The following is a 27591-nucleotide window of genomic DNA, read 5'->3' on the forward strand; positions in this document are numbered from 1 at the left end:
CAAATGTATTTCTTTTTGGGAGTCTGTCATACTTTAATACAGAGTGGAGTCACTATGACAAAATCCCCTCATAGCCTAGCACTGTTCCTGGGGGCTTGGTCTCTAGATACTGTGGCTGTGACTTCTTATGAACATACTGAGGCATGGCTAGTGTATGGGTGCTGAGTCTTCATGTTAAATCAGAGAAATGGCATGTATTTTACAGGACTGACAAAGAGGACACTGCCTCAAGATTGCACATATAACATTCCTCTGCATTCTGTATTTTTCTGCACAGCTCAGTCTCAGCTCTAACTGTGGCATTTGTTGGTAGTAGAGCGGAGGGGGTGTGCAGAGGGCCAGGCAGTACCAGCACCTGGATTCTATATTTCCCATGATGTCCAAAGTGTCTATGGTCAACTGCAACAATTAGTCGATTAATTGATTGTTTGATTTACAGAAAATTAAATCAACTATTTTGATAATTGAAGAATACATTCATTATTTCTTAAGGAAATATGCTTTGCTAAGGAAAATCATTTTCTGGTTCGTCCTCATATGTGAGGAATTGTCATACAGTGTCATACATCGTAGTAAACTGGATATGTTGGGGAGTTTGGACTGTAGATCGGACAAAACATAACATTTCCTGAGAAATTACACTCATTTGAGTAGAATATTTCACTATTTTCTGACATTTTATAGACAAAATGTTTAATCGAGAAAATAATCATGAGAGTATTAATAATGGCAGCCCTAGTTGACCCCTCCCTTCATGCCCATTTCTTCCAAACTCCATAATCCCAGTCTGCAACATAGTCATTTTGTTAAAAATTAGTTAAAAGGTGGTTAAAAGTGTGTAGAATTTAGTGCCATCTAGTGGATGGGACTTGGCATAGGTGGAAGATAATTACATTGCGTATTTATATAACGCCAAATCACAACAAAAGTTATCACAAGGCACTTTTCACATAGAGCAGGTCTACACCGTACTCTTTCATTTAATTTAAAGAGACCCCAAATTCCCCCCATGAGTAAGCACTTAGTGACAGCGGCAAGGAAACAGCAAATAACCTCAAGCAGAACTGGGCACTACGTGGGTGGTAATCTGTGTGTTTTCATTCGTATAATTTGTATAAGTAGCTCTGAACAGAAGAACCAAACACTGGCTCTAGACAGGGCCTTTTGCATTTTTTCTTCACAACAACCATACTTTCTCCTAAATACTTGGAAGGAATCCACACTGGTCATTTAACACTGATCTTATCAAGGCTTATCTTCTGGGTCTTAGTGGTGAATAAGGAAGAGATGTCCCTTTAATGCACAAATGAGTACTGATCGTACTGATTGTGAAGAATCAATATATAACACATGCAGATGTTGAAAAAGCTGATTGTTAAAGCTGGTGTCTCTCAAAATCAAACACCCATCTGCTTCTTTTTATAAAAAAGGATTGTGTATGCTCTATTTTACTTTACTGAAGACGACAAACAGAAGTGAAGGTGATTTTTCCAATCAGCCATTTCCAATCTATCACTGAGACGTTTTCCCCATTCTAAGCTGGAGGTACACTGCCCTCTTCCTGTTTAGCGCTGCAAATCAATCAAATTGATTTTCCACAACATAAAGCAGTGGTACAACCTGCAATACTGTAGCAGCCTGTCCTCTCAATATTTATCTCCTTTGATAACAGCTCTTTTAAGTTGAAATAGTAAAGATTTATTTGTACTAAGAAGTTGTATTTTGCACCTTTACAAGATAGACCTCCACAGGATATAGTATGGAAGCAACTGCACATCTCCAACAAGGGTAACTATGACTGTTTGTCTGTCGTGTTCTGTTTCTTGAACATTTTCTCTGGAGGTCCCGTTTGCGTCCCTGGATGCTGTTAAAGCTGTGTTGCCTGAAAGAGCAGTTTTGTGTTTTACGGACGGAGGATTTAGAGCAGAAGGACGGTGAGGCACAGGGGTCCACCGTCAGACACATGCTGTCCATTAAGAGCCCTGCCATCAACACACGCTACACTGCACCTGGCTAGCATGACAGGAGCCCTGAAGGAGGAGGAGGAGGCAAGGAAGCCCAGGGGAGGGTAGTAAGCAGGAGGGGTTAAAAAAAAAGAAGAAGTGGGAAAGGGAGGATGAGGGTAATCAGTGGGGGAGGAAATCAGAAACAGAGGATGGATGGAAAGAAGAGAGATCTACAGGAGAGAATGAGATGGAAGTATGTTGAAGGAGATGCAATAAGAGAGGAAGGTAAAGAAGACAGCAATATTAGAGAGTGGAGGGAAATTGTGTAGTTGGTGAAAGGCAGGTGTTTCTTCTTTCTGTCTTTTCTTGACTTGTTATTTCCTAGACTCCCGCTACTCTCACAGCTCCAAATCCACAGAGCTGTCAGCATCAAAGGCGACGACTGCAATTCACCTTGTAGAAATGTTAAAATTCAAAAGTGAATACCTGCCTTGCACAGTTACTGTTAGGTACTGTTTCTACGTCTATGTGGGGTTAACTGGTTTGTGTGTGATGGCCGTGTCTCTGTAAGTGACTACAGAGTGGTGAGGTTACAGAGAGCTGTTCAAATGGGAGTTGTGTAATGCTCTCTGGTGGTTTGAGCTGGGCACACGTGTATCAGCCTGTTCAGAGTGTTTGGAAGCAGCAGGGGTTTAGCCCTCACTTGATTTGATATTTCTTTACCATTTGTGTCAGTTGAGGCACTTTGTGATGTATTTTAAAAGTAATTTGTGGTTTATTACATTTTTGTAGGTTTGGAAGTCACTGCTGTCAGTAAAAATAACACTGTAACACTGTCATGATAACTGCTTTTGTTGGACGATATATTGTCTCAGTAATAATCGCGATAAACGATGTTATTGTTATTTGAAGATAATTTTATATTGCTTGGGGGTGGGATTGGAGAGTAGGTGCTATACTTGTGCAGTCTCCACTCAGGATGTGCACAGTGAGGAATGAAGGCAACTACTTGCTTAGCCAATGTGACATGAATAGCCTCTTAGGTGTTAACATGAAGTGTGGAAATATTAAGGTCAAAGTCATGTCCATGTATCAAACGATAAGTCCATATATAGACATGATGATGTCGACAATTACGTTATTGTTGATAATGTAATTATTGTGACAGGCCTAACTCATCAGCTTATTTACTGAGATCTGGGAACATAGCTGTTAAAAAGAAGCGTTAATGGGCAGGAAACATGATCCACAAAAGGTTGTAAACAAACCTTAATGTTGCCAAAATTGTGTAAAAGAAAATGAAGGCGAATGGTAAAATGATCCCCAATAATCTAAATCGTGCTTTAGATAATGAAGCTAAACTGTTGGGTTGTTTACAGAATGGCTGATCAGTCGTGCCTCGCTGCACCGCCGCTGTGTTCCCAGATCTTGACAATTACATGTTGATCGGTATAATAGTAACATAATGGGTGAATATAATGTGTTTGTGTCAAATCTGCTGCCCTGTCCTCATGTGCTCTGCCCTTTCCTGCAGAGAACAGTACGAAACAGGACTCAACAATTAAGTTCTTCAGTGTTACAGCAGCAGAGACACTACACGCTATGACAAGGTGCACAGCATAGAAACATTATGAATTATTAAACAGTGGTAACAGTGTTGGTATATACAGTATCTGCTTTCTGTTGCTATCATTTCCAGTTTGATCATTGAAGACTGTGACCTTGTATTGTTTTATAGAGCTGGAGTCTGTTTCCTTTACTGAGCCAAAATTCTCCTACCAGCCAACACTTTGCCAGTGCAACCATCAACCTCACCCACACACCACACACCTCCACACTTCTCTTCCTACCTTTCTGTTTTTTTTTAGTAAAGAAATTCATGACAACATTTTACAAACAGGAAGATTTCTATCATTGTAGCATGGCTTGTTTTGTGTGAACTGGAGACTGACAGGTGGTCAGTGCTAATTACAGCTTCGCAGCAGGATGTTGGAATAACTCAGTGAGCTGTGCTGACCTCTAATCTGTCTTTCTAAATACAAGAGAGACCCCCTGCCGAAACCTGGACTGAACTGATTGGGAGACAGAAAGAAAAAAAAAATCTTCAAAAAAACAAATTCTTGAGGCAGAAACATTCTCTGTGGGAAATAACCCCTAAATGTAGCAACAAATTCGACAAGTGTTGAAATGGGTTCCAGCCAAAATAGTATTTAGATCATTTTCTAAGAGTGTGAAATATCTCTTCTTCCTCATCTTCCAGCTGGATGACAATAAAATGATGCATTATAGTTATCAACTGGTAATAATAGCGACTGAATGGATAGACTGTCAGGACAAAAATGGCTAGATGCTGAACTTATTTTTGTCAGGTTTAAAGCTACATCCTATGACCTCTGACCTTTGGACGTTTGTTTTGATTGTTACCAAGAAGGACACCTATAATTTTTGTTAAGTCGCTCTAATCAATATTTTCATATTAACAGTAGATGAGACGACTACATAAAAAGCGAAAGTGGTTGATTGAAATTATATTCCCACAAAGAACCCACAGAATGAGTGCTTTAATGAGCTCATTGTCTTTATAGAACAAAACTTTGATGTTTTGATTGAGTCTCACAGCTCTCACCAGCCTATTGTAAAGCAGTAGCAGACAGCTGAAAAAACTCAGGTAAGCACATTGCCCAGCACCAAATGACAGACGAAGTTAGTTGGTAAACATAGTTGAGTATTTAGTACCATCAAGAGTTGGTGGAAAACAGCTAAAGAAGGGTGAATATTACCCCCTGGGGCTTCAATTTCTTACAGAATTTAGTGAAATTTTGCTCACTTTTTTGAACCTATCCTTAGTTGAATCAGTTAAATCTGACACCCAGGAGTCACTATGTCCAGATGTAGGTTAAAAAACTAATTCCTCTGCAGCAGTAGTTTAAATAAGCCATTTCTCTCCATTACTGACACCTAATGATCCAGCAGCATCCATCCATCTATAGACACCATCTGCTCATTATTGACATTGTCTATATGTTAACTGTTACTGTGGCTCATTAAAAGTTTGATGATTGATATCTGTAGCTCTGTTTTTTGTTGCTAGAAATATTAGTTCATTCTAATTCATTGCCTGAAATAAAATGATTTTTGGCTCATTATCCATACTGTTTCTGTTTATGGATCCATATAAATCTGAACTTTGATTATATTTGTACACCCATGTAGTGTAAGTTATGGAAAACACATATATGATCATTCTTTAAAGATTTGCCACACGTCTCATCTCTACACCCCTTTTTAACATTCACACCCACTCTCTTTATTGATATCTTGCTCAAATGATGACAAACCGCTACATTAAAACAATAATGTTTGGAGCTGGCATGGGCGCCCGATCCATATAAGAAGTCTGACAGAAGGGAGGAGAGCGTGATGAATAGGCTTTGGAAGCTGAATAATGGTTTCCACATAACAATGACCCTGAGAGGTTTGTCAGTTGTTTACAAAAGAATGAGAATCAGAGAGAGTGTGAGGACTTTATCGACTGGAAAAGTTTCGATGGACTATTTAAAAAGTGAAAAGTGTATGGTAACAGTAGCTGGAATAAGTAATCGGAAGAACCAACGGTGCAATAACCAACGGTGGTCTCAAAGCAGTGTTGAAATGTCAGTCTGTTTGCACAATTAAATGCTGTGAGTTAATTGGCGTGCTCTAGTTTCTTTTATTCACTGGAAGTGTGCTGAACTGAGAAGCGCCTGATTCAGCTGCATTTTTCTGGAAGATGCGCCGAGAAGCCTGTTTCATTTAGAACCGATGGTGCATTCAGAGAGCGTCCCAGCAGCAGTGGGGGGGGGGGAGGGCGGGGGAGAAGGTGGGAGGATGGTAGGAAACAGGGGTGAGATGTGGTGCCAGTGAATGAAAAGGAAAGAAGAAGGCGGAGGAGAAGAGGAGAACTGGCAATGCAGAGGGTTGCATTGAGAGTATTGACCTGTGTTGTTTTACTGAGTGAGTGTGTGTGTGTGTGCTCATGGGCAGGTGAGGTGAGAACTGACATGGAAAGAGATGGAAAGATAGAGAGAGAGAGTGAGAGAGAGAGAGAGCGAGAGAGAGAGAGAGAGAGAGAGAGAGAGAGAGAGAGAGAGAGAGAGAGAGAGAGAGAGAGAGAGTGGGAGCTTTTGTGCTGTGTTAATATGAACATGGCTGAAGGGAAAGGAGAGTCCGATGGGAACAACAGTGCTTTAATCATTATCCAATTCTCTTTTAAAGATACCTCTCTTGTTGCTCTCATTTGATCTACTGCCAATGTCCATGTACACTGGCTAACAATGGTCACCTTAGCAGCTAATGAAGTATAATAATACAACCATGCAAGCTATAGGGGGGTGGGGGGGGGCACCTCTCTGCATGTCTTCAGTGCGGTCACATACGCACCCCTGCAGTGCTCACAGCACCATGGGGGAAACCCTGTGCATGCACATTACAGCGATTACACTGCAGCAAAACAGCTATTACAGGCCCACTGGCTGCCTCAAGCTCCAAAACTCTTCTGCCTGCCAAGTCATACAGTGTGCAATCTGTATTACACATTCAGCATGAATAAGTAGCCAGAGAAGTAGCCAGAGTACAGTAGAGTAGTTTATGATGGTGTTTTTTCCAGCCTAATAATCACCTTGCATAAATTCAGGAAACACAGCCTTAAAGAAGAAGTGTGGTATTCTGTTTTTATTCAATTCAACAAATGACCAACAATGACTAACTTACACCTATATGATTTTCTTGTACAGCCAAAATCAGCTTATTCCTCTGTGCTGTAGCGCTTATTTGTACTATTAACACATAAATGAGCCACAATGTTTCACTTAGTGACACATTCCTTCATTATCATGAATATGGGAACTGTATCAGTACCATATACATCTTCCTGCTACTTCAACTACCTGCTAACACTCCAAGTCTGTATTAATCCATCAACAGAACATAGTCCCAAGCAAATATACAATTTATTTCTGGTTGAGTAATGTTAAAAACTTAAAAACTACAGTACATTTTAGTGACAGCTTAGTTGAAACTTTACATACGATGTCAATAGAAAGACAACTACATGGGAATTCGCCCTGGGCCAAGTAGATTGTCAGGAAGTCACATTCACATTAGCTGAAAATGTTTCAACTTGAGCGAATTCTGGGGTTTTGAGACCTGCTTTATGAATGTTTAGAGACGAGAGGGAAAAGGAAAGAGACTGGAGGGAAATAATAGGGAAAAAAAGTTTTGAGTTCAGTTAGAGGTAAAGCTGAACACAATCTTAGGCACATATGTCACAGAGAAGGTTGGTTTGCTAGCTAGGTCACAGCTAAAATACAGTTGGTACATTAGCTGTTTGGGGTGAATAAACACAGACAAACAAACAAATGGTCCAGCAGTCAAATTTACATGAAAGACAACAGCTCTGTAAGGCTGTACTTAAATACAGCCATGCTTTCAGCAAAATGCTAACGATAGCACATTAAAATGCTCGCTTACTACAGAATTAGACCATTTTCTTGCTTTCCATTTGCTTATTAGCACTACACACCAACATGTGAGGCTGATGGGAAGCCATTAGTTGTGCAGTAGTAAAATTTAGTGAGTAATTACAGTTCATTTTGCTGGGTAGTATTCAATCTCCTTACACATGCTGACCCTATTGCTGTTAAATGCTGCACTATATTCAGCAGCTAGTTGCTAAGCAAAAGAGGCTGAGGAGAGTGGATGAGTTGCAGGCCAGTAAATAAAAGAATGATTAAAAATAGGACTGGGAAATATAATGATATAATATCAATATCATGATCTGAGGCTACATATTGTCTTAGATACTATATATTGTAAAATCGTGATATGGTATAAGTGTTGTCTTTTCCTGGTTTTAAAGCCTGCATTACAATAAAGTGATGTCATTTTCTGAACTCTCCAGGCTCATCTAGCGTTTCTATTATTTGCCTTTTCACATTATATCCACATTACTGATGATTATTTATCAAAAATCACATTGTGTAAATATTTTATGAAAGTAACATCCCTACAATATTGCTGCAATATTGATAGAGATACAAAATATTGTGATAATATGATGTGATTTTGTCCATATCACCCAGCACTATTTAAAAATAGATTAAAGTGCTCTGTAGAGCTAAGAAAGCCCTTTTCAGTCCTTTGTTACAATGGAAATAATGATAAATGCAGCTTTAAAGATTCACATCTCAGTACAAACAAATATGCTCAGGGCTGAATAGCACAAACAAGGTTGAGAAGATATGAAGTGTTGACAGACAGACTGATGCATTGTTAGTTTTCAAGGGATTTGTTGACAGAAATACATTCTGAACACCAGCCTCATCCTTCAAAAAGAAAATCATGGTGTTTTACAACCTGTCTTTTACTGTTATAGTTATGATTATTAAACTATATATGAAGGTTAGTGTAACTTTGTGCTCACAGAAGTAACAGAAGTAGCTCAAAACAATTAGCCTGACGAGACATGTTGCTTGCAAGGGAATAAAACCCTTAAAACGGCTCTTTAACCAGGGGAATCAATAGGCAGGACTACAGACTGTAAATCTGTGATATGCAATACAGCAGTAACATTTCAACCCTCAACCAACTGACAACAATTCTTCCTGGAAATGAGAAAATGATCCTTATCAGATATCAGAATTGTTGGCATGATGATATTCTTTAAGATGCATTACTCTATGTCAAAATCAGACTAGTTCATTTTATCATTCAATAGCAGTAAAACCATCTAATTACAGAGGTTTTGCTGATACAGGAGATTCAAGAAGAAAAGATGTTGTGAAATCATCATGTTTGCTTCAATAAAACCCCCAACTACTATTTTATTTAAAGACACACATTTAAACACATGCTGCTGAAGTCTGAAGAAAATACTTATTATTGTATCAATGTGAGGTTTGATTGTGTCTTATGTTTGTTATGCAATCACAGCATCCACCTAAAATTATACAGCAGGAAACCAAAAGAAATATCTGCTCTTGTTACATCTGATAAAATTAGCTTGAAAACATGTAAAGATGAATGCATCTTTGATATTATTTGACTGGGTATGCATTTATACTCCTATCTTTTTGAGAATAAGTATATCTGTTCTTATCTCTGTATGTTCCCACACTGGAAAATGTCTGATTATGTAGGGAGGGGTCTTCCTCTGACAGGTGTGAAGCTTCCAGAGTGGTTCCCACCATTAAACACAAAGGACTATTTATAGAGACGGAGCAGGCAGCCAAAGACACACTGATGTGTTCTCTGTCTAATCTCTGCATGTCGCTCAGGTGGGGTTTTTTTTTCACCTTCATTTATTCGGGGAAGTTTCACTGAGAGGCAGCCTCTCTTTTGTAGGAACACTATGATCACATTCACACATTTTACCACTGCTCTGTATTAACAATGCTGCTGAGACTGATGTGTGTTTGTGTGTACATGCACACAAACACACACAAGACAAATGATCCTTTTTTTTCCCAAACTGTCCAAGTGAATTAAGTGAGAAAAGCGAGCAATGAAAAATACTTAGTGATGGTTATGTCACACTCTCATTGATAGATCAGCCTCAAAACAACAAGAAACCCAGAAAAGCTCCAAACAAGCTTTAAAACAGAAGGACTCATTACTGTTATCTTGTGAGGGAGTTTCAGCTGTGCGACAGCAGTGCCCTCTGGTGGACACATTTCATCAATTTGTCTCCGCATCTGTGCTCTCTTATCTTATTATCTGACAAATGGAAACACCACAAAGATTAACTTATCCCAGAGGGGAACTGGTTTACACTGTGTGCCCAAAACATTATAAAAAAAATGGCACTGCAGCACGTAAACATTAAGTCCAGACATAGATTTTTACCATTTGTCCACAGTTTCCTGTTAAATCCAGTGTTCCTGTTCATAAGATTAATGGACACTTTATCTTATGCTTAGAAAATGTAGACCTCAGGGGGAACAGAGTGGAGGATTAAGATGTTGGCTGCTCATATCTGGTTTAATTTAGATGATGGCAGTGGAAATGAATCACACCCACGCTAACCTAATTGAGAGTATATGATAACTGATCTGTGACACAGAAGATTTAGAGACAGCTTTTAGCTCATCAGATAATAGTGTTAAAAACCCAAAGGCATCTAACCAGCTGCCTCACCTCATTGTAAAGCGTTTAAAAGACTCTATTCAGGCCCACGTTCTAAATTTTATCAAAGTGTGACACACATCAAGGCTTTGATAAAAATACTGGCAGTGGATAAGCAGAACTATACACAAGATGAAGCTCTAACATAAAAAATATCTAACTACTAGTGCCACAGCAAACCCCTTAATGATTTCACTGCAACATCATCAACAATCAACAGGTGAGCTCCCACTGCACCAGCTGCTCCTGTGACTGGATGCCAACACCAGCCCCAACACTAAAAAAAGATTAAGCTGTAAATTAGTGCTGTAGTCAATCTACTAAAACACAAGAACTACACAAGGTTAAATGAACAATGGAAAGTAAATGACAAGCAGCAATTTGCCTAAGAGCTGAAAACAGCACATTCTCATACCTTACCACTGCCAATATTCCTGCACTGCTCTGACCCTTTACAAAAGAAACTATAAATTGTTGGCTGACTCTAGCAAATTCAATATTTACATAAAAATCAAATAACTCAACGTGCATTTGCACCTCTACGTTGTCCTAATAATGAAATAATCTTAATTAAATCACAGAGCTTGTTTGGCCTGCATGTGAACAGGAGCAGGAATGAAGCTGACACACTCAACCTGATTGTGCCTGGGTCCTATAGTGTTGAATAAGGGACTGTATGAAAATGATTAGGGTAGGGAGGGGGGTTGAATCTTATATTTCATTTTGTTAAAAGGAGAGTCCCTCATGAGTATTATGAATATCTTGTTTTTATAGCCTCCTTTTACTAAGAAAAAACTAGCAAAGGTTCCATTTAAACAGAACTGACACTCTGCAACCCCCAGACCCCATTTTGCATTTGTCTTATAGACTTTTCTTCTTTTTTTTTTCTCCTTTTACATTGGACAATAATGATTGTTATTTGGGGTATAAAATGATCTTTTGGCCACTTGGGGGCAGCAGAAACAAAACTCACAAAACAACACTGACATATCAACAAACCTGTTAGCAAGCAGCTGCTTATTCACACATCAAACAGTTGCAGAGCACCATTATCATTCATTTAGAGTTGTGTTTCTGTCTGCCTGGAGAACACATGTCCAATATTCACATTTGTTTAGCTGTGTCATTCATTTCTACCAACTACTGCGGGAAATTTCTGGCTCTTTAGATGCTAAATGCTCTGCTAACTGTGTCTGTTGTAGCTTAACTGTAGGTTCATAACTATGAGTGATACCTCTTACACGTCATTTGATACATTAGTATCATAAAATATTGATTATAGCTGCTTTAAAGACGTAAATAAAACTTTTAGAATATGCAGATGTATTTTTCTTGTAATAAATCACATAAGGGATGACAGGATGACAAAAATATTAAAAGGACCTCTCTTTCTCACCAAAATAAATGTCTACCTTACCAGACACCCATGACCAGACACCACGAAACCTACGAAAAGCTGCGGTGTTAATGGTGAGGCAATGTTTTAATACAGGTCAAAAGGTCAAATTGAACTGCTCACAGTCTATCACATGACGGTGGCAGCAGCCTATGTGTAGAGTTGTGAGGAAGGCAGTAAAAAGTATTTACAGTGGTGGAATGGCACTTTAAGTTTGCCTCTCCACTGGTCTGGATAAGTGCCTAATCAGAGACTCTTAACAATATAAAGCTGCATTCTTCATTACATCTCTTCACTGAAGCACACAGTAGAGCTTTAAACAGAAATTACTTTTAAACTGCAAAGTCTGGATCCACTTGTGTGTCCCCAGATGGCCGAGTACCATTGTATTTTTTAGGGAACGAGGAGAAAAAAACTGATCCGTCCAAACAGTGTATCTACAATGTGCAAATAAAAAAAGGTATGAGGGGGAAAATGTGCTCAAGAATTCATCTTGTATCATCAGTCTTTACGGGATTGAATTAGACGAGAAGGGGAGATGCTGATGTGGATCTGTACACAGTAAAACAGGATTCATCGGAAATGAATAAAGGGTGATGTTGATATCTGTGCAGCTGTGAATAAGCGGGTGAGTTCTTCCCAAAGTCTAAATCAAAAGATGAGCACCGGCAGGGGATCTGGAGGGTAAAAAAAAAAGCGGAAATGACAACAGCAAAATGAAGGGGATGGAGGTGACACGCGGAGCAAAGATGGCTGAGTGGGTAGCACTGATAGAAAAGGTTGTGACTTGTGATTAGGGCAGCGAGGATGAAAGGGAGTCAGAAGAAAGCGAGCAGAGATGGAGAATGAGTCTGGCTGATTGGTTTCCATGGTAACTGCTGATGAGGTGTGGGGCTAAATAAAAGAGCGGGTCCTTCTGGCTTGGTGTGGATCACTGTCACATCTCTCTCACACACACTAACACATATTAAATGGTGAGGGTGTGGAGGAGCACACCTCTCCTCATCAACCAGCTGAGGATGAATCAGCTCTGCTCTTCATTTACTTTTATCTATCCTCTGTGTATCCATGTGTTTGTAGCTTCTATTATTGGTCAGTGAGCAGCTACTCACCCATATTTTTCCAGTTTACTCCAAACCACCCTGTGGTTACAAGCCCAATTCTTCAATATTAACTTATGAATAGTTTACTGACATTTCTCTGTATGGTTCACTGAGCAGATCGGGCACAGCAGTGAGAGATGCGGTTACTCAGCATGTTGCCGGCTGTTAATCATCTTAATTTTATTACTTTTTAATTTTGTTTTGCTGTTTTTTTTTCTGGGTCACATGGAACAGACCCTGAGCCAGCATGTACTCTTATCAGTGATAGACTGGCTATCCTTCACACTTGCAAAAAATATCTGTTAAATTGTTTTCTAAATGCCAGCAAGCATTATATTATCATAATGTACCTACATGAATCAAATAGTAAAGCCTGAATCTGATTATTATGAACCCATAGCTGCAGTTATACAAGTATATACAAGAGGTTCTGCCACTGTTTAGGCTTGTTACGATAACAACTTTTGTTGGATGATATATTGTTCCAGAATAATCATAATTATTATGACAGGCCTATCACTGTAAAGACTGAATTTCACATTTTGTGGTGGGATCATAGCAAACATCCAGACTCTGTTAGTGTATTTCCAGACTGCATCATTTCCAAGTAATGGATTTGTATTTGGATACATTCCTGGTGCAGAGAGGCCCAGGAATCACACCTGAATCCTTCTAGCTGGAGTGTTGACAGCACTAACCACTAAAGCACCTCACAGTCAATAATGTAATCTTGTTTAAGGCAGCAGAGTGGCTCAGTGGTAAGCACTGTCGATTCACAGCAAGAAGCTCCAGGGTTTGAATTTGGAGTAAAAGATGTGCAGGTAGCATTCTGCAAGTGACTTGGATTTGTCTGAATTGCCACTGGGGGTGTGATTTATGGCTATGTTAGTGTGTGTGTGTGTGTGTGTGTGTGTGTGTGTGTGTTGGGCCAGTGACAGAATGGCAACGTATCTAATGGTGTTTCCGTGAGGACGGATGGTTGGATGAGTGCAGAAGTGTGTAGTGGTGTGTAGCGGTGGCTTAATGGAGAACAACTCTGCAAAATACATCATTTCATCATTTCTGCCATACGGTTGCCTGCCTGTACTTCACACTGCCCTCTCAGCCTCCACGCCCAAAATCTGCCATTTTCACTTTACCGTTTTCACCTCTTCAGTTTGTAATGATTTTCTCTCCTGATCCACATCATTGCCTCAGAATCCAAAACCTCTTTTTTCTCACACTTGATACACAAAACCTTGTATTTTCAGTTATCTGGTCAAATACTAAGTTTATACGATACTAATCATGGTACTTGGAACATAAGGTGACTTGATTGCAGGTCGGGTCATAATGTACAGCAAGAAAATGAATGAAACTAAGGCTGTGTAAGAGAGCAACAGCATCATTCTAATGTGAAGGCTTTTAATATCACATTACAGATCCAAAAACATTGTTCTGCAACAATTCTGTGCCAGAATGGAAATTACACTTAAAAAAACAAGAGAGAGAGAGAGAGAAAACTGTTTCTGTCTGCTTAGCAACAGCATCAGTAATGAGATCAGCTCCTCCAAGCTCAGTTCATTCTGTGACTCAGTGCCCGGCATTTACAACTTTCATCAGAGTCTAGTTATATCTGCTGTAGTAATTTCTAAATATAGAATAATGGCCCAGGACTCTTTCCACCTGGCATTAAAATGTGTTTGTCCTGTTGACAGTAAGGGAAGAAAACTGTGGCTTGACTATTCTTACTTTCTTCTGTAATGGGAATTCTTATTATTCATCTTCTCTGACACATATGAGTAACTATGCCATATGATTAGGTGTATGTGTGTGTCATAATCTGCTGACCATGACACCACTTATGTTACATGAAATACTGATTGAGTGAACATCATGTATGTTATAATCTACTGACTAACCATTGTCATGATTCTACACACATTATGACGTGACTATTGTGCTTACATTGTTTTGATGGTAGAACAAGGTCATCCTTTCACAAGATAATGTATTGTATATAATCTGACTATTTCCTCTGCTCTGGGCTCGCTGTGCCATCTCACGCTTGAGACAGCAAGGAGTCCGTCTGTAGACGACTGAATAAACTAGAGAAAGACAACAAACAGCTTTGTGCTTCTTGATAAATAAATATTGCCAGAACACTTCTTTCTACATTTTAATGTATCAGGTCAGACGACCTGATGACAGTGAGTCATACTTTGGATTTCGCCCCATGTTGACGTGGTGTGCATGGGGCTGCAGTGAGAGCAACACATGTCAGGCATGTATTAGTATTTCCAAAAAAGCTAAAACACAAGAGAGAAGGTGTAAGAATTGGAATAAACAGTGTCTAACAGGAGCTGAAATCATTACCATGTGCACCTAACTAGCTTACTATCAGAAGTACACTATAACTGAGCAATACACCTAAGGAGGCCAAGGAGCATCATGAACTAACAGCATTAGTTTGTTTGGTTAAAGGTTTCATTAACAAAACCCCTGTTCATAACTGGAACATCCACTGTGTAGTACATTTTCACTGTGTGAAGCCAGTCCTGGATGCTAGTAGAGTTTAAGCTAACGTTAACAGCTCAGTCCCAGAGTCTTGCATGGGTTCAGGTACCTGATGGGTGCACAAATGTTGATGAAACTGGTGAAAAATACCATACAGTGTAATTCGCAGGTATGGGTTGGGTCAGACACGTATGGAACGCAGGTTTTAAGTGCAACGCTATTTTTAAAACATGATTTTTGCCAAGGAAAAAATATACTTTTAGTAACACATCCACAACAATATGCCTGCATTTCAAGTTGATAAAAGCTTTTTAAAATCCTGTAGTTTATTCGTGCTGCATCCTCTCTCACATCCGCTCACACTGCAGTCTGTGAAATGGATCCTGAGGAGTTGACAAAAAGAAAAGCAAGTGGAGATTTTTTGTATCCAATGTAGTAGACTGATTTTAATTAAGGGTCAGGTTTTGGTTCTATTTAAAGCGGGTCGGGTCAGGTACAGAATTTAATTAGTGATGCTGTGGGATAACAGGTCGGGTGTGGTTTTAATCACAGTGGGTATGGGCGGGTGCAGTGAAGGACTCTGCTCTGTCCAGCTCATAATTGGACACTCCTGCAACCTCAGCAAAAACTTACTTCATAGCGCTACATTTTGGACTGAAACTAATGATTACTGTCATTATCCTTTAAAATGTCAGAAAATAATGAAAATCTGCTGTGATAACTTCCCACAGGCAAGGGAACATGTCACATGTCTTAGTTTGTCCATTTATACTGTTTACTATCATATAGGATGAAGCAAAGCATCAAATCCTCACATTTGACCATCTGACACTTGCAAATGTTGGCAATTTTGGAATACACACTGATAAACATAGAGACTGAGTTGAGTTTTAAATCTGGCACATTATCATTGTAAACTGTATATATGCTGTGAAAGGACTAACTGGGGTGGAAAAGTTCATGCACATGTCCCCTAATGTTGCTGTCTGTGCAGTTAGCAGTGCAGCCATGAAACTGGCTGATGCCTCATAATATTGAACAACCTCCATTGTATCATACAGGCTTTAAATCTTTCACTGGTAATCAATAATTCCACTCAATATATGCATCTATATTGATTACAACAATATATCCACATGGATTAAACTGTCAGCTCTGTCCTCAATGCACACATTCATGTTGTCATCTCTAGAAGAGAACTTTTTTCTCTGCCCACTGTTACAGGTGGCAGCTGCTGGCCTATTTTCTCCGGCCCTGATTGCTTACTAGACTTCTCCATCTCAGTACAAATAGATAGAAATACTCTCCAGTTCTCTCTCTGTCTCACACTCACACTCACACACACACACACACACACACACACACACACACACACACACACACACACACAGATGCAGAGTTAGCGAGGGAATTGACTGAGACCTGAGGGGCTGAGAGCTGATGTGTGGGAGGCATATGGCGGAGTGGCCTAATGGAGAGCTTTTACAGTGTATTATAACCAGGGGGACCAGTGTTCTCACAGACAGGCTCATATGGGCGGGACAGATTAGTGTAAGTATTGTACCCTGGGTCTCTCCTTTGGGAGCCAGGTAGACACACAGGTACAGTAGAGGAGGGGAAGCAGGTAAAGGGCGACACACACACACACACACACACACACACACACACACACACACACACACACCTCAGTTCATGATGCACTTATGGATACATAAATATGACATATCAAATAGGCAGTTTAGATTGTAGCCACTTCAGTATTAACCCCTTTAGTGTCTCCTTCCTGTCTGTCTGAGATAATGATTGGCCTGAAGTCACATAATCATATACCCAACCAATCTGGGATAGATACCCCATTGGCTGATACTGCTAGTAATGTGTTTTATGATGATGACCCTGATGAAGGCCTCAAGTCGAAACACACTGGTCTATCAACAACATTGTGCCATACTACAAGTGTTGCTGGAGCTTTTTTCCTTCTCCATACACCTTGAAAGTAGGTGACGTTGTTTTATGTTATAATCACTTATCAATCAAAGGGATCATAATGAGGAAAATGTACATACAGTAAAATACAGTTTGCTTTGAACACACATTGTCAGATGTGTATATCTTTTACACAGATCATTTTGACTATAAATGTAGACTTGTTATGAACTGGAAGATAAGATCTCCAAACTGCTTCAGTTTGTGTAGTTAGCTGGAGGAGTTTATTGAATTAATTGGGATGGAAAGAGCAGCTGCTACTCTGATGCACTTTGATCCAGACCTGGAGGCTCTGCAGGATACAATAAGGTCATACTTGAACTCCTTACCGGATTATGTGTAACTGTATAGTTTTCTAAGGATCTTTTGTTGGGGGGGATGTATTGATGTATCGTATTTATTGATTCCAACCCACCTTCCCTCACCTGTGTTTTATTTGGGGTATTATTTCATGTGTGTATTGTTTGTCGTGTATGTCCAGTCATATAAATACAATTTTTGATTATGTAACCATGTTTAATTTTCACTATTCCGAATCTTAAGCATGTTCTGTTTATCTGAGAGAGTTTCTACTTCTGAAGAAAGAATAACAGAGAAGCCAAGGCTGAAGATGTAGAAAAGAAAGTTGTGAGCTGGTTCTCCCAGTGGATGCAAACATGTATCAAAAACCTCTCAGCAGCAGCAAGAAGCTTCCCCAGAGAGAGAGAAACATGATGAACTTACAGACAGTGGACTAGCTCTAGCTTTTTAATTACTTCTGCAAGTGAGAAGATGCTTTGTAGCTTTCATGCCAGGTGGCTATACATCCTGTGTTTCACCCTCTAACACACACACACACACACACTGAGCTCCTGTGTGTAAGTGTGATGGTCTGAGCTTTAGTAAAGTGTGACAACATTGTAAGAGATCTTAACTCGACACAGTACTAAAGTGAATCTTAACATGTAAATCCATCCTGATGCAACATCTGCATAATGCACCTGCAGTGCAATGACGCAACACAAACAGCATCCCTGATCTGAATCTGTTACAGAACAATGCTTTTGAACGTGTTGGGGCGCTCCGGCTCCAAAGCTTGACGGTCGTTTTACTTGCAGCCAGTGAGCTTCTGGTGCTGCTCCGTTTGTCTAATTAGATTACAGACAGTCTGATTACCTCACCAGCGCCTGTTTCTCCACCTCAGTTACGATTTGGTGAAGGCTGCGCTGCCCTCTGAGTCATCTGTCAGACTGCTTTCACAATCGATGTAGAGATAGAGCTTTTCTGTTTGTGTTTGGTTGCTATGAATGTTCTCGGCCCCATCGCCACGACGACATAACCTTTGGCGTGATCTTTACGGAGCGGCGGCTTCAGATCATCACAGTACAAGTGCTGCGAAAATCTGCTCCGTCTGCGCTGTGACATCCACAAGCACCTCCATGAATCATGCAGTTCGGAAAATATACGCCGGGAAACGCTTCAACAACAGAGACGGCTTTTTTTTTCTTTTTTTTTTTGCCCCTGGTGCCGAAACATGGAGGGAAAGTGTCACAGCGAGCGGGGATGTCAGCGAGCAGAGAGCGTGTCTGCTGAGCTGTCCCAAACTCTACTGTTGAGCCTGAAATATTTACTGGTGAGGCTTAAGATTTGTAGAGATGTAGAGGAGAGGAAAAATGTATCAAGCTGGGCAGTTCCAGTCAAAATCTCAAGAGCTACAAAAGGGTTTGAAAACCAGAAAAAAATTGATAGTTTGATAGTTTCTTAACCCTTGCATTCAATATCTCATCATAATTAGTCTCTGTATCAAATTTCTGCACAACAAATCATGTTCATGAACATCTCATAAATTGGTTGATTAATCCTTAATGAAGCTTTCAGAGAGCAGAGAGAGTTTATTCTTTAGTTGTTTATGCTAACACAATCACACTATGTAACAGTCCTACGTTACATAACACAGGAGATCATAATGAGCTCAATGAAGCGTATTAAATGTGTATAAATATGGGTCAGACAGAAATGAGTATCGGCTGCATGCTTATGTTATTTAAAAAAAGTTTTTGAAAATATTCTGTGTGACATTAGGAGAAGTCATCGAATTTCAGGATAAGAGAAAATGTTTTGGGGTGTTTTTAATGCTGGGAAATGTTAAAAATGGGTCAAAGTTAAGCCTGAAGAGTGTGTAAGGGTTATTAACAGAGGTAGTATCTGAGGCGTGTTCCTTACCTCCACAAACAGGAAGCAGGGGACGATGGAGCTGCTGCTCTTCACACTCGGCTTGTCCTCCGTAGCCATCCTTTTCTCCGTTTTTTTCGAAAGTCCCTCTGTCCAGCTCTCTGTCTCCTTATCCTGAAGGAGAGAGCACCATAGGTTAATCCGCCGGCCAACCTGAGGTCAAATCCTGAGTGTGACATTAAGTGGAATCCAATCAAAGCAAATTATCTTTGGATTCATCTGGAGCTTTTTACTTTATCACCTTTCTTTCTTTTCTGCACAATCATGCTGCTGTTCTTTTTTCACTGAATGCATGACGTTGTTGTTTCTGTGATACCTGATGTATTTATGTATGCTACATGAATGAATATTTAATACTTGTACTAAAAGTAAACTCATTCATTTGCACTCTAGGCTATGTGCATTTCACAAACTAAACTGTACAGTGTCCCAGTATGTAAGAACTGAAAAATAAACATCTTAACTGAGTCTCAACACATACTGAAACATTATTAAAATATGTCAATGATTACATTATATTACTGTTACATTACATTACAGTACAACCAGCACTGCTCCCAGTCAACCAAACACAGCCCTGACCTGGACAACTGACAAACATTATCATTATTACATATCATCATGCAATATCATTATCACACTCAGGTTTATTATCCTTCATTAACACCAATATTACAACAAACTGTTACTATTTTTTATTTCCTATTGTTCATATTGCTTGTTTTACTTATTATGTATTGCTCTTTCTATTTTTTATCTTAGTTAACACTTCACATGTCACTTCTCTTGATGTGAAGTGTTAACTAAGTGTTAACTAACAATATCAATTCACCCTTCACATGTCAAGTGAACTGTTCACAACTGATTTTCTTTTTCTGTTCTGTCTTTTCTTTTTTTTTGTCTTCATTTTTAACATGTTTGTAACTCGACATCATTGTAAATGAGGGCGACCTCAATGATTCTTCCAGTTTAAATAAAGGTTTGAAATTGAAATTGAAGCTGAAATAGTGTCTGGTCCCAACAGGAAGTACTGAAGGTCATTTGAGGAGTGAGTTGGCAAAGCTCAGCAGCTGAAAAGCTAACTCTTGATATGGGAAAGATACTAACCCTGCATGGTAGCCCCCTGCCATTAGAGCATGAATGTGTGTGTGAATGGGTGAATGTGACTTGTAGTGTTAAAGGGCTTTGAGTGGCCAAAAAGAATAGAAAAGTGCTATATAAGTACAGTTCATTTAGCATTTACCATATGCTAGTTAATTAGGGACATAGTTAGTTAGTAGGCTGATATTCAATAGCTTTGCTGGCTTGTGTGGTTGTGATGAAAGAAGGTAATCTGTGATGAAGCATCCCTGCAAAATGTGATGTTATATAGTATCAGTACTATTGTTTTGACATTACATTGTTCCCTCAGATTAAACTTCTGTGTTTAGATTGTGTGAGCAGAGAAGTATCAGATGATGAAGACAGCACGACAAACAAACCTTTGCCACGACGCACAACACACACGGAAAAATCAGAATTGATATACACAGAGACAAAAGACAAGGACTCCAACACTGTACTATGGAGAACAGGAGGGAATACACCTCACAGTCAACTGGCACAAGCATGTACAGCCAGATGTCTTTGCAAACAGACTCAGAGCTGAGATTAAGTGTTGAGAGTTTTTTTGACATCACTGAACATAGATCACAAACTTTCTTTTCAGAGGCTTGACATGGACTCTGAATCACCTGCTGTCAGGCTGGACAGGTCTGAAAGGAACCATCACATATTGACTGAATAAAATGTCACAGAGGAGACTAGAGAAGAGGGAAGAGGGAAGAGGAGGAGAAAAGGAAGAAATAAAACATTTTTTGTTTCCCAAGAGTTGTCAGGTTGACCTCTATTCAATTTGGTGAGTGGTGTTATGTGCTGGAGAGCTTTCTTCTTTCTAATTCCTTCTACACTGGTGGAAAGAATAGGCCTGAGGGATGAATAAGGCATGAAGCCAAGCTCTTAGCAGCCCTTGAAACAACACAATGTGCCAACCAAGACTGCTTTTAGAGAGGGTTGTTTGGACTCTGTATGTGTGTGTGTGAATGTGCACAGCTGTGTGTTTGTGTGTGTGTGGATGCCAGGGTGAACAACCAGAAGCCCAAGGTAACAGAAACCAACAGTGAGAGATAGAGAGAGAGACAAAAAACAAGAGAGACAGACGGAGGGATCGTTCCCGCTTCCTCTCCACCAGAGGCCGGTGGGAAGTGTTACTCTGAGTTTCGTTGCCTTGGCGGAGAGGAAAAAGCACAAAGAGAATCCCCCCCCCCCCACAGTTTTGGGCCACCGGCTGAGATGGTGCACGCATGAGTTGCGAGCTGGTGGTGGTGGATCTCCTGATGAAGAAACTGTATTTAGGAGAGAGATAGAGAGAGAAAAGAAAAAAACACTCGGGGTGGCCAGAGATGAGGCGGAGAAGCTTTTGATGATTAATAGCTGCTAAGTGGGACACCGAGCCAGGGATGATTTCACCAAAAGAAAGGGGGGGATGAGATGATAAAGTTTGTTACACCCCTCGGGCTTGTGCTCAGATTTTAGAGCCCCCCTACCCCCCACCCACCACCCACCCCACGTGCACATTTTAGGCGAAAATCACAGCTGCTAATTTTCTCGGAAACTTTCTCTCGCCGCTGAATTCGGGTGACGTGTTCGCTGCTTAATTAGCGGGAGGAAATCTGTGCGCTGCTCAGCACGCCTGACACAGAAACTGACGCTGACGTCGCCGATCTCGTGTGAGGTCAGAGGGCATTTAAAGGGGTGCACCGCTAATTTTACACATCGAGTTCAGCTCGCTCTTTCTGGGGATTAGTCAGCCTGTGAAAATCATGTGTGAAGGAGCTTTCCAAGGATTGAGTGAAATTTAAGCTTGAAATAAGTGGATGTTTAATAAGCAGGAAGGAAGATAATATTAAATTGCATCATGGGAATTGTAGTTTTTTGGAGATTGACCTTTACAACACACTTAAAGTCAGGATTTGGTCTCTGCTGTGTTGATTTTGATCTTTTTTTTTTCGAAATCTGCCTTTATCTTGTCTCCTCATTTTATGGAAGTGCAATATCAAATCACTAGAGTGCCCCTTTAAGCTGCACTGATCTTCTGTGCATATGTGTGTGTGTGTGTATGTGTGTATGTATAAGTGGAAAGACGGAAGGAAAGAAGCAGTTCAGCTGGTTTTGATCTGATTAGAGCGAGCTGAGTGAAAAGGGCTCTAATCTGATAATCCATCTATCAATCAGAGGAAGATCAAGCCAACCTGTCAACAGAGGCAGAGATGTATGGATACACACACACACGCACACACACACAGGGATGTGTAGTTTGAGGTTGGGGAAAGACAGAAGACACACGACTTGAAAGGTTAAGCAGCAATACAAAGTACAGAATAAAAACACGTGAGAAGTGAAATCAAAATGGTGGAGATGAGAAGAGGAAGAAAAAAAAAGGAGGCTGCAGAGGGGAAAGTTGATTTAGCACCATCACACACACACACACACACACACATGATGGAGAGCAGGACATTGGTATCCTCCTCTTGCCTCTCCTAAGACTCCAGTCTATGCAAAGAGACCCGGGCAGCCATATGTCCTCTCCCTCCCTGCCTCTGCAGTCCACCACCCTGCCCCAGGACATACAGTACACACACAAGCCTGCCAGTGCATGTGAGCACACACACACACACACACACACACACACACACACTCATCTAATTGAGAACAATCTGTCTCATGCTTGTTTTTTTTCAGTTATTCCTCCCTTTGCCAAACAATGCTCTAGTGTAGTGTTCACCATCATATCAGTTATATGCAGAAACCCTTTCAGCAGCAGCAGCAGCAGCAGAGAGAAGGTGCAACAGCAATGCAGCGTTAAAATACCAACTGTCAGTCAGCCACTCTCCTCTTTCTGTGTGCTACATGCAGAGAAAGAAATTCACCATAACCTAAATATTCTAAGAGTGTGACCGCAAAATCCTTTTCTAGTGTGTAGTCTTTTTTTTCTTCTTTTTTTTATTTGGGGTGAGCGTTTACCTGCAGTTCAGTGCCGTCACCGTCGATCTGAGCGAAGCCTCCAATCCCTCAAACTATGTTGTCGCTTTGTTTTGTGTTTGTATGTGAGCGTGTGTGTGCGTGCTCTTTTAACACAGACCCCCTGCTGATTCAGATTGTTTCTCCTAACTGTACTTTCCATACGATCACAAACACAAACACACACACACACACACACCTGAAGTTGACTCACAAACAAGCACAACAGCAAACATCCCACTCTTCTGACTGTACGGCAATCCCTCCCTACTATTAATAGAACAAAGTAAAGGAGGAGAGTAGGAATGGTAATAGGATTTACCCAGTGCTGGATAATTAGGGGCTTCTGTTTGGGGAATACCACTGCGAGAAAGAGCAGAAAAACCACAGAAAGATACTAAACCCCCACCACTACACACACACACACACACACACACACACACACACACCTCTACAGACACACTCAAAGACTCCACGCCACAAACATGGACTTAAAAAAAGAGCAGAAAATGCTAAAAGCCGACTTCACGCAGCTGTGGCACCCTGAGGAGAAAAGGGGAAAAAAAAAACCTGCCATTCGTCCATCCATTCACTGCCCCCCCTCTCTCTCCCTCCCTCCTCACCTCGGATACCTCGTCTCGGAGCTGGCGGTTGCCGTGGCACCAGATTCCTATGCGGTGGCCATGTCAGATAAGATGATGGTTAAGTGGTGTGAAAATCTCTTTCCACCCAGCTGTCTGTCCTCTCTTCTCCTCCTCCTCCTCTTCTTCTTCTTTCTCTCTCTCCTCCTGGTCCACAGCTCCTCAGACAGCTAGATGAAGAGACGGCAGCAGCAGCAGTAGAGGCAGCAGCAGCAGAGGCAACAGCAGCAGCGGCGTCTCCGTCTCCTCCACACATGCACACACACACACTCACACACCCTCCGCACACACTCGCCCTCCTTTTAATTAGCTTGTTCCCAACAACCGGCGCTGACTAATAAATTAAGTGGCTGAAATTACCTCCAGTGCAGCGCCCGGTCCGATGCGGCTGCAGAGGATGCTGAGAGAGAGAGAGGGAGAGAGAGAACATGTGTGTGTGAGAGTGAGAGTGGATGTGTGTGTGTGTGAGAGACGGTGATCGAGAGAGAGAGAGAGAGAGAGAGAGAGAGAGAGAGAGAGAGAGAGAGAGAGAGAGAGAGAGAGAGAGAGAGAGAGAGAGAGAGAGAGAGAGAGAGAGAGAGAGAGAGAGAGAGAGAGAGAGAGAGAGAGAGAGAGAGAGAGAATGGGGGGGGGGCATGCATTATGTGTGTCAGCTCATTTGTATTCGAGGCTTGTTTTCCCTCTCTATCCGTCCCCTTCTCTCCCTCTGTCCACCTCACCCTTATCTCCCCGCATCCATCCATCCCTCCCTCCCTCTCCCTCCTTTCATCCCATCTTTCACCTCTTGATGTGAGAATGGTGCGAGGAGATGTAGAGGACGTGAACCTGACCCAAACATTAGAGGAGAGAAGGAGGGATGCTGCAGATTGAAAGGATGGTAGTGAGGAGGGGGGGGGGGTTGCACGTGTGTTTGTGTGTGTGTGTGTGTGTGTGTGTGTGTGTGTTTATACGGCTGCCTCAAGCTCAGCACAATCTGGATGTGGGTTAATGATAAGCGGCTATTGATCTAGTGTTCCTGGAGCACATGTATTATCACAGGTCAGAGCTGGTAAGAGAAAGAGAGGGTGGCTAGACTGGCTGAACAGTATGTGTGTGTGTGTGTGTGTGTGTGTGTGTGTGTGTGTGTGTGTGTCTGAGAGGTGAGTGAAAGTTTGAAGTTATGCAGAGAGTAGATAAAGCTGAGAGTGCCAAAAACATCTCTGGATATCACATGGGTGAGATGCAGAGGAAGGCAGAATAAGCTATTAAAACAATACATCACCTCATACTGTGAATCTGCTGAGGACACACCCTGCTATTAAAAACTGTGGCATTTATGGGCGCTCTATTTCTCTGTAGAGGGTCGAGGCGATGCAATATTGACGGTGGCAGAGAGTGGAAACGACTGCCAATGGGAGCGGTGGCAGAGGATGAGGGAAGCTACACTGCATTTAACGCTGGATGAAAGCTGTTTAGCCATGGTTGCAGCTTTTAGGGACAGCAGCGTCAATCTGTCGGTCAGTCCACCAACTGTGGTCCAGACGGAAATATCCAAAGCACTCACACACAAACACACACACACACACACTTGGATGAGAAATAACATCAAAGCAAAATGTGCCTCGTTTAAAATACAAGGTAAGATCCGATCATCTTTTCCAGGAAGCTTTGATCAGACACTGCTTCAACACTAATACGCTCTACTATCCTCTTTTACGATGCACATTAGTAGAATAGGTGGACTCCCACAGCTCGGAGACCCAGAGGTGTTAAATGAATCAAGAGGTCAACCTTGGGTGTGTCTGTCAGCGTCTGCCTTGCCCACTGTCTTCATTAATATAGCATTACTTCAGAGACATTACCAGCCACTTGCCCTTTCTCATGTGCACCCAGATTGTGGCCTGCTATCTGACTTACAGTATGTTTTATGAATGATAATGCATCGAGACAGAGGCACACAACAGCAAGTAAGTATAAAGGTTAAGAGTCTACAGCCATGCTAGCAGCTCTGTTAGGCTATACTTAGGCATGGCAGTGCTTTGATCTTAAGGCTAAGGCTACCATGGCAACATGGAACCAATGTCAATGCTAACGTGCTGATGTTTAGTAGGTATATTGGCTGTGTCAGAGATCACTCCGTATTAACTATATAATGCATTACATCTACCAGTATATAGAGCCCTCAAATATTCCATAATACTGCTAACAATCCCACAATGCAATGCTCCAAATTTTAAAGATATGAAAACTATTGTTGCAGCTGATGGTGATAACACCAAATGCCAACAATTAGTGTCCAATATCTTGATTTGACACTTACTACTGCGTGAACTATGTAGTGTTTACTATATAAGGAGTGGTGAATGAGTGAAAAAGGGAGTGATTTCAAACACAACCATTGGTTCCCATGTTCGCCATCGTTGCCAAACATCTGCTAATTATCACTAGACAAAGAGTACAGGTAAGGCTTGTCATTGGGTCTTTATATTTGGTTATTTGACCTGACGATGACGCTACATTGGATAATCCCAAAAGTTATTATAATTCATCCTATGGGGCACATCAATGTCTGTACCAAACTTATTGGCAGTTAATATTATAATAATTGAGTTAATAGTGAGCAAAATGTGGTGGTGGTGGTGCAGTCAGAAGATCACCCAAGGTTTAGATTCATCGTCTAGAAACCACAAATTCCGTCCAATAGTTGTTGAGCTACTTCAGTCTTCACCACAGTGGTCAACAAACCAACTGACCGATCACTATTCCATAGAGCCATGATGCTAATATGGTGAAAAATAACTAATCATGATCACTAGTGATGTAATGGTGAAAATGGATGACGTGGTATGAATTTTTCAGAAGGAAAAGATACCAAACAAAAGGGACAAATCCACAAATCCCTCAAAACGGCAATGAGTCAAGTTAAATGTAAAAATCCCCTCACAACGTCCCCAAATCACAATCCTTTATCCATTAGGAATAAGGGAGGAATGTGATCCAGTCTTTAAGGAATTTCGTGTCGTCTCCCTGAATAACCTGTCAATTAAATTTACTGCCGTTCTCCGTCATTCCTTCCAAATCACCACCTCACTACGTTCCACTTCCCCCTCCTCCAATGCTGAGTGAGCACCGTTGACAGTGCCGTCCTGACTCTTATAGGTCTCAGTGGGATTGTCACAGCGGTAGATGAGATATGGCCCGGGCACATTGGAAATGAGAAATTTGCCCGTTATGGGGTCGTTATGGTTTACAGCACATTGGATGCCTGTCCCATGGGTCTACTCTCTTCCCGGCGGCCATATACCCTGCTCCATCTCTCTGTCCATCCCCCTCTCTCTGGCTCCGAGTACCGTCCTCGAGCCTACAATGGAAAACCCCCCTAAACTCTGTCGTTGACTGATGGGAACTGAGAGCGAGAGATAACGCGACGGAGGATAAAAGAAACACACGGGCAAAATAAAGAGAGGGAAAGGGTGAAAAGGATCCGAGAGAAATCTTGCTGAGCTGTGTTTGTTGTTACCACAGAAATGTTGCTTTTGCGTATAGAAGCATGCACAGGAAAACATTTCAGCACGTTCTATTTATCCATTAACACATTTACGCATTCATGCACA

At 41.1% G+C, this 27591-nt stretch overlaps 1 protein-coding gene across 1 annotated transcript in view; it reads right to left on the reverse strand.

Moving 5' to 3' along the window:
* plppr2a (phospholipid phosphatase related 2a) overlaps positions 1–24013 on the reverse strand; it is a 54121-nt gene extending 30108 nt beyond the window's left edge. Inside the window, exons 1-2 of the mRNA XM_053338756.1 lie at positions 23981–24013; positions 19290–19412 (exon numbers count right to left, since the gene is read on the reverse strand). Of these exons, the coding sequence (XP_053194731.1) occupies positions 19290–19358 (69 nt within the window). The 5' untranslated portion in view covers positions 19359–19412; positions 23981–24013. The remainder of the gene's footprint in view (positions 1–19289; positions 19413–23980) is intronic.
* Between the last annotated feature and the right edge of the window lie 3578 nt (positions 24014–27591).

This window comes from Scomber japonicus, chromosome 18 (assembly GCF_027409825.1).
Source record: "Scomber japonicus isolate fScoJap1 chromosome 18, fScoJap1.pri, whole genome shotgun sequence".
NCBI lineage: Eukaryota > Metazoa > Chordata > Actinopteri > Scombriformes > Scombridae > Scomber > Scomber japonicus.